Source organism: Glossina fuscipes, unplaced genomic scaffold, assembly GCF_014805625.2.
Source record: "Glossina fuscipes isolate IAEA_lab_2018 unplaced genomic scaffold, Yale_Gfus_2 88, whole genome shotgun sequence".
Lineage (NCBI taxonomy): Eukaryota > Metazoa > Arthropoda > Insecta > Diptera > Glossinidae > Glossina > Glossina fuscipes.
This window is the reverse complement of record NW_023998442.1, coordinates 1,416,742-1,424,619: the sequence shown is the minus strand read 5'-3', so window position 1 is coordinate 1,424,619 and position 7,878 is coordinate 1,416,742. Positions and strand designations below refer to the sequence as shown.

General features: G+C 34.7%; 2 protein-coding genes across 2 annotated transcripts; one reads left to right on the top strand and one right to left on the bottom strand.

Moving 5' to 3' along the window:
* Positions 1-1,254: 1,254 nt before the first annotated feature.
* Positions 1,255-6,395, bottom strand: LOC119638374 (zinc finger CCCH domain-containing protein 13). Its single transcript, XM_038035133.1, has 7 exons — positions 6,194-6,395; positions 5,861-6,086; positions 4,453-5,799; positions 3,757-4,383; positions 2,849-3,694; positions 2,513-2,782; positions 1,255-2,445 (listed from the first exon to the last, which is right to left on the bottom strand). Exons 1-7 carry the CDS (start codon positions 6,230-6,232, stop codon positions 2,210-2,212), a joined length of 3,591 nt encoding a protein of 1,196 aa, XP_037891061.1. The 5' UTR covers positions 6,233-6,395; the 3' UTR covers positions 1,255-2,209.
* Positions 6,396-6,554: 159 nt separating this feature from the next.
* LOC119638376 (putative glutathione-specific gamma-glutamylcyclotransferase 2) lies at positions 6,555-7,499 on the top strand. The gene has a single exon (XM_038035134.1). The coding sequence runs from the start codon at positions 6,606-6,608 to the stop codon at positions 7,488-7,490; it is 885 nt and encodes a 294-aa protein (XP_037891062.1). The 5' UTR covers positions 6,555-6,605; the 3' UTR covers positions 7,491-7,499.
* Positions 7,500-7,878: the final 379 nt, after the last annotated feature.

Below are 7,878 nucleotides of genomic sequence, written 5' to 3'. Positions count from 1 at the left end.
TCCTGGGTTTTTCGATACATTAAGAAAAACACTTGTGAAGTATGATGGTCTAAACATTTAATATCTATTCGGTGCTTTTTTTATTACATAATCGAGTCTATTTCTATTGTTTTATGTTTTTTTCGTTTTCAGGAAACGTGACAGAGAACTGCAGGTATACGTCAGCAGGAACTGCGAAACTAAAGGAAGAATTGAATTTACGGTTATTGTGCAATAATGAGTGGCTTTAAGAATTTTAAAACAAATTTCATTTTAAGAAACTACGATAAATTATTTATAGTAGAACTGGATAAAAGTTTCAGCTGATGTGGCGGCAGAAGGTACTATCCTTAATGAAATGTTAGAAATCGTAGATTTCAAAATACTGGCGGCGCAATTGTTAATTACTATCTGTTCTTACTCCTTTCCCAGTTCAGGCAAGTAAAACTCAAAAAAAAGAAATAATAAATTAGAGACGTTTTTAAGCTTAAATGGGTTTTTGTTTTCTTGAAATCCGATAAAAATATTGATTTCAATTCGCAAGATAATTTTTTTTTTTTTCAAGATTATGCCAAAAGGAATCCTAATATATTTAAGTATAAATACGTTTTACTCTTTAGATCTTACGAATCATATAAAAAAAAAAAAATGCTGCAAATATATTTATAAGTGTAATTACTCTAAAAAACTTGAGCATTGAAATTAATTAAATGCATCTTAAACTTAGTTTTACTTATAGGGGAATATATTTTTATATATTCTCTCATAAAGATTCCTTATGAACAATATACTAAATGACAATAATGTGCTCTATTTTTGTTTTATATTTTATCTGTTATCTGAATTTGTTCTTTTTTTTTCTCTTTTTAATTTGTTTTAATTGGTTTTTTATGATTTTGCTGAGAAAAATATAAGCTGCACAGCGCCATACACATTTTAACACAGAAAAGTAAACAACAATTTATATACAAACTAAACGCTATAATGAATTAAAAGAAAAAAAAAAGGTTTATGAGCGACTATTTTAACAAATTTATTGAAAACGGTTTTGAACGAAACTAAAACATTTTAAATTTTATTTTGAATTTAATAAAAATTAATAAAAAAAAGCACATTTTTTTCTCTTGTGGAGGATGTTTATCTACGTGTGCTGGCAAAGGAAGTAATGGCGCGTACTAGGTTTGATCTTCGCTCTTCGCAGTGCCAGAAAGGTCGACTTAGATAGACCCATCATTCTTTATACCGATCGAAAAGTCATTCTGGATGTTTTATACGTCCGCATAAACTTATTTATTTATTTTTTAATGATGCAGAGCATTAAATGGTCGATTTGTTCTGCTATAATTACGTTCACTAGAGAATGCAACGAACTTTCTCTTTACGTTCGTTACGATCAAATTGAATACAATTAAATTTTACTAGCATTACCTTATCTAGAGCTTGTCCTTTCAAGAGATCTTGGACAAAGAAAAAGAGCAAATATTTTCTGTAGGTTTTCCAAAGTATTAAGCGAACAATTTATTTAAATAATTTTTTTTTTTTTTTTTCAATATTATTTTCTTAAAGAATACCATTATATCAATAATTTTCAAAACTCGCAATTGCTATTAAATCGGACCGCTTGTCTTAATTTTTAAAAGCAGTTTCCTGATTTTTCTTTCTCGCTTCGATGTGTCTACTGAGCCTAACTTGTTCATAAGTTTTTTTTTTCTCACTACTTTCTCTTTTTCTTTTTCACATGTATTGATGAAAATGAAAAGGTTCTTAGAGAAATGTATTACATGTTAACTCTGACTCTCGTTATGCAAACTGAAAGTTTTTGACTACAATTTTTTTGTCATTTTCATAGACGCGAGACATACATGTGCATTTGTTTTATATTGATTTAATTAATCGAGAGTTTACGTAATACTTTTCCACGATTAGAATTATTTACTTTGTTTATTAAACTTTATTTAAGAACTTTTATTACACTTTGATCAAATGTTGAATTTATATACATACATATGTATATATGTATATATAATAATTTATTTTGCTTGTTTTGTGTTTTTTTTTTGTTTTGTATTTTCGCTCTTTCAATTATTTCGTTAAAAACCATACGCTACCATTTATTTATTTATTTTTATTTTTTTTGTTTTTTGAAATTTAAAACGAAAAACTGTTACGAGTTTTGACAAGCTTTACCTCCTAGACAGGGGCTAAATTTAACTTAATTGAAACACCAGCTTCAATTTATTGAAGCGACCCATTTGAATTTACTGCTACTGGGCAATTCCTGATGAGAGAACAAACATTCGAATTTGTTTATGCAGTTTTTACCGTAACGGCATGGTTTAGGATGATAGAATGGACAAGTGGACTTTGTGCAATTTGGAAAATATTTGCATGTAGTTGATGAGACTGGACCCATAGTGGTAGTAGCCGATATAGACTTGTAATTTTGTACGGGCACCACATGCGAAGCTGAAAACGTTATCATTTCATTATTTATTCTAATATATAAATAAATAGAAAAGAGAAAAACACTCACATAGAGGCGGTGCTGAAGATTCTAAAAGACTGGCTCTGCGCGGTCCGCTGTGCGAGAAATTACAATCCAAGTTGACGCAAGCCAAATCGTATTTGCATTTAGGATGCGAGTACATGCATTTATCGGCATATTTGCAATTTGGGAAACTTTTGCAAGGTGCGGAAGGATGATAATATTCACAGAAAGTTTTCGTGCAATTCGGATGATATTTGCAGCGTTCTTTCGGTTTTAGAGAGCGATAGGCACCAGAGTCCACCGACACAGAATTTACTGCAAAAAGATTAAAAAATTCATATAGTAGTTTTTCAAAGATCCCCTCTCCTTTTTCGTGCTTACACGACGACGGTATATTGTCATATTTCTTAGCTTCTGAGTTACGAATTGAAATTTTACGTTTTTCTTCTCTTCGCTCATGCGAAGAATCCCGATCTTTTTCTCGACTTTGCCTAGAATTGCGTTCACGTTCACGTTCTCGGTTATGCTCCTTTTCCCGACTAGAAGAACGTCTTCTCTTAGCTGTTATAGGACTATTGCAAGATCTTTCACCGTCATTGTCGCCACGTCTACTCTCGGTTAAGTCAAATTTAATAGGAGTATGTTTGCGTTTGAGAGGTGAATTCGAAGTGCTTGTAGCATTTGTATTACTAGAAATAATACTTCTTTCCTTTTGATAGAGTTGATCTTTTAATGGCGGCGTTGTTGATCTCATGCTGTCATTATTATTCTCTTCTTCCTCATTGCCGTCAACGTCGATGAGCTTATGACTTTTGTATTCTATATCATCGTGTTTGCGTTTTAATTTTTTATCCTTATCCGGCGTGGATTTCTTAGTAGGGCTCATATCATCGTCTTCCGAGTCATTCTTAATAATTATTTTTTGGATGTCTTTATGTTTGCGATAAATTTCAACCAATTCTGTGCGCCTTAAAGGCGGTGTAGTAGCCTCGTGACGAGAGACTAAAGACTTGGGTTCTGCCGAAGAATGTGAACTCGAGTAAGACCCTTTAAGGGATAAACGTTCTTTAACGCTGGCCTTGCGTGCATGATTTGAATTGGAAGTTGAAGTGGGTTCGCGATCACGTGACGATGATGAGGACGAAGACACTTGAGGCGGTGGTGACAAGGAACGTGAGTAGCGTGTAGCGGCAGTGTGACGCTTTAATTTGGGCAGTGCTTTATCCTCTGTTTGAAGAGACGCATAAAATGAACATTAATCAAAATTTTTTAATTTTTCTTTTTCTTACCATTTAAAGTAACCACAAATTGCGTTTTTTCTACAGAGCTTCTAACTTCTCCATCCTCACCTTCCTCATAATCTGGTTCCGGATGTTCATACACATCATCAATTTCTTGCTCCTCCGAAGTTCGTATTGTCTGTGGCACATAGACATAATCTTGGTCAGATTCACCACGGTCAGAAACCGATTCTGGTATATATTCCTCATTTTCATTGTCCAAACGTAATTTGTATTTTTGTTTGGAACCACCGCCACTGCTATTGCCACTGCCATTTACCTCTACTATTAGGTTTTGAGTCGTACGACGAAACAAAGCACCCATACCACCAGCTAAGTTTTTTAAACGGTCACGATAAGACTTCGTATACAGTTTAGTATTACGTTCTCCTTGAACTCGTTCACCCAAACGTAGACTTACTTTAGACTTAGTTGGAGTCGTTGCAGCGTTAGTAGTGACAACTGGTTTATTTAGTATAGTTGACCGTTGAGCCTCAGCCACTGCTCGTAGTAGAAGATTCTTCGGAGCTTGCTTGCTGGGCGACATTGGAGGACGTGGTTTGATCTTAATAACCGAATTCACCGGTTTGTCGTTAAGTTCCTCCTCGTCCGATGGTTCAATAGCTTTGACTGGAGCTGAAACAAAGTCGAACAGTGAAAGACAGCCACCGAAAAATTTACGTACCTAACCAAAAGTCTACATACCTATTATTACACGCGAACCAATCCGACGGCGATGAGTTGTAGTAGCACTATTTGTGGTAGTTTCCGGAGAGGCATCAGCGCTGCTACTACGTGCACGACCACCGCTAGCTGGGGTCGTAGTTGTTATTTTACGGACTTGACTGGAATTACGTTCTTCGGCACGCGAGACGTCGGAATTCGAACGTCGTTTAATGTGTTCCTCTAATGAACGACTTTGCCGCGAGCGAACCTTCGAATTGTCTCTATCCCTGTCGCGGCTTCTATCAATACGTCTCTCACGTTCTCTACCTCTTTCGCGTGCACCCCGCTCGCATTCACGGCTTCGTTCTCTTTCCCGTTCCCGTTCTCTTTCCATTTCTTTACGCCTAAATGCCGGCACATAGAGCTCTTTCTCCTGCAAAATTTTGCGCCTTTCCCTAGGAGCCAAAGGCAATGACCGCTGTTCTTTGGGGTTAGAAGCGATAGTGGTGGTTTTAACGCCCAAACGTTCATGCACCGGACGTTTTTCATTCCTGACAGATTGCGTGGAATTTGTGTTATTAGAAGCAGCAGCGGTTGCTGAAGATAGTTGAGGAGGTGGTGTAAAACGTTTACGTTTTGAAGACGATTGTTTTTCATCGTTGTTGTCTTCGTTATGTCCTGGTTCTGTAGTTTCCTGGTCAAGCTTTTCAGTTGAATTACGATCAAAAACAATTGGACTTTTCTTTTTGCTTTGTTGAGTTGCAGGCGGCGTAACCGAGTCTTTTCTGACAAGATCGCCAGCCTCATTGAACGCTTCGCGGCTGTCATCATCGCGCAGGTTAAGAAAGTCTTCATCTTCATCAAGTTCACCCAACTGTTTCAGTTGTTTTTTAGCAGCATATATTTTTTTTTGTATCTCAGCTAATTCTGCTAAATCCTTTTCGCGGCTGTTTCCCGCATTACTTTCTTTATTATTTGCTCCACCGGCAACTGCGGAATTCCCACCACACGTTGTAGACGATATTTCAGATATAGTAGGTATATCAAATTCGTTGGTAACTTTACCGGTTTGCTCAGCCATAGATGAATTGTCCACAGAATCTTCAGGAGTTTTTCTGCCTTTTGTTTTTTTTATATTTAAATTTGCGTCGGCTTGTAAGTCTAAATTTTGCTTAGCTTTCTCTAAGAGCTCTTCAGCGAAAATGTCGGTAATGCTACTAGGAGGTTTGATTGTCGCATTTCTTTCGGGTGTAGTTGAAATATTATCCTTTGATTTTTTTGCAACAGGATGTTTCTCTTTCTTCGATACCTTTTTCTCCTTTTTATTGGAAGAAACGGCTGAGGAAGATGCTTCATCTTTTTGCGAAGATTTACGCTTTTTGGCCACTATGGAATTTATGAGTAACAACTTTTATCATGAACTCGAAATCTCTTTTATTTAACTCACCACTTGCTGCGGGCAAAGTAACTTCTTGTAATTTTTGCAATACTTCATGCAACCATATGACAAAGAGCTCTGTTTGCGTACCCAAGAACAAATTGAGGTCGGCTATCATTTGTTGCTTGGATCTCTTATTAGCCACCATAATCATAACATAATCCGGCAGTTCATCATCTATGTAACCCGCTGAGCCACCCGTACCCAATTCAAGCAATTTAGCCTTGACGGCACTCTAAGATTTTAATGCACAAGATATTAATGTAAGTCAGCGAATTTTCTTTGAAAAGTATTTATTTAGCAGTTCATTGATTTTTTTCACTCGGTGACAGTAAAACTTACTCTCATTTTCTGACCAATTTCATTGCAATAGTTATCCATAATTTTAGCTTTACTAGTTTTGGAAATTTGCAAACTTTAATTAAACTTTTACAAATAGTTCTTCCTTTAATTATTAAGCATAATATTTTCAATTATTTCCTTAAAGAAATAAATTTTTGCATTTGTCGAAGGAAAAAATTATAGAAAAACTTCACGCCTGCTGTTTGTCACTTTTGCCTCACAAAAACAGGGTCGTTTGTTTGTTGGTGAATTAAAAACTAATTCCTCAATATGCATTTATGCAAAAACTTGATGACTCTATCAGCTGTTTATTAAATAAATCTACATTTTTTCCTGGTTTTTTGTTTTTTTTATTATTGAATTTGGAATAAAGAAGAAATATGTTAAATTTTTTAAATAATTTGAAAAAATAATGAGTAATATCTCTTTACATCAAATAGACAATATATACAATGAATTATTTAGAAAGTTTGTGGAAGGTGTTGAAAGTGTCAACGTTGTAGACTTTCAGCATTTAAATGTAAATAAAGAACGAAAAGTTACTTCCGAAAATGATATCTGGATATTTGGCTACGGATCACTTATGTGGAAGGTTGATTTCCCTTATGTAGATTGTCAAAGCGGTTATATTTGCGGCTATTTACGACGTTTTTATCAACACAGCATAGATCACCGTGGAACAAAAATAAAACCAGGTCGAGTCGTGACACTTATAAAAGCTGAATTAACAGATCGTGTTTACGGATTGGCATACCGAATAGCTGTTAAGGATAAAGAGAATGTATTAAAACATTTAGATTATCGCGAAAAAAATGGATATCAAAGGTGCGAAGTTACATTTCATAAATTTCCGGATGATTCTAAGGAATCAACTTTAAAAATTCTTATATATATTGCCACACCTGGCAATGAATCTTGGGCTGGAGAAGGTGACGAGGCTAGTGTAATTAAAATCGCAGAGCAAATATTTACTTCCGTTGGTCCTAGCGGTACTAATCGAGACTATTTTTTCAATTTATTGCATACTATGTTAACTTTATTTCCTGGGATAAAGGATAATCATTTATTAGAAATTGATAATGAATTACAACGACTTATCTTAACATGCGAAACCAAATTATTAGAGAGAGCATTAAAAAAAGAAATTGCTTTAACATTACACTCATTAGGAAATAACATACCATTAAACGATGACGCGGTTCAAGGACAATTATATCAACTTATAAAGCATTGTTCTAAAGTAGGTTGGAGAGAAGAACTATTAGTAAAAGAATTGTACTCAGGTAAAGAAAAGTGATATAAAATTCGATATTCCACATATTATTTTAAATATAAATTTGTAAAATAAATAAAAATTTACAAAAAGCGCATAAATTTTTATATTTACGAAGACGATATAGTTATGTAAGCTTACTATATTTTGGCGATATTAAAAATGGGTAAGTAGGCATTGCACTTTGCAATAAAAGAATTCACAAAACATTTAGATGGTAAATCGGAATTAAATTGCCGAAATTTTACCTAACGTAACGTATTTTATTCATAATCCTAGAGAGCTTCCAAAGCGTTTTGGTCCGTTTATTTTCCAAATATTCACTCTTAACTCGCTCACCCAAGTTTCTATTGTATTATCTTGTTGTTGTGTTGATAATCGGCGGAAGAAATTGAATCCGAATAGCTTACCC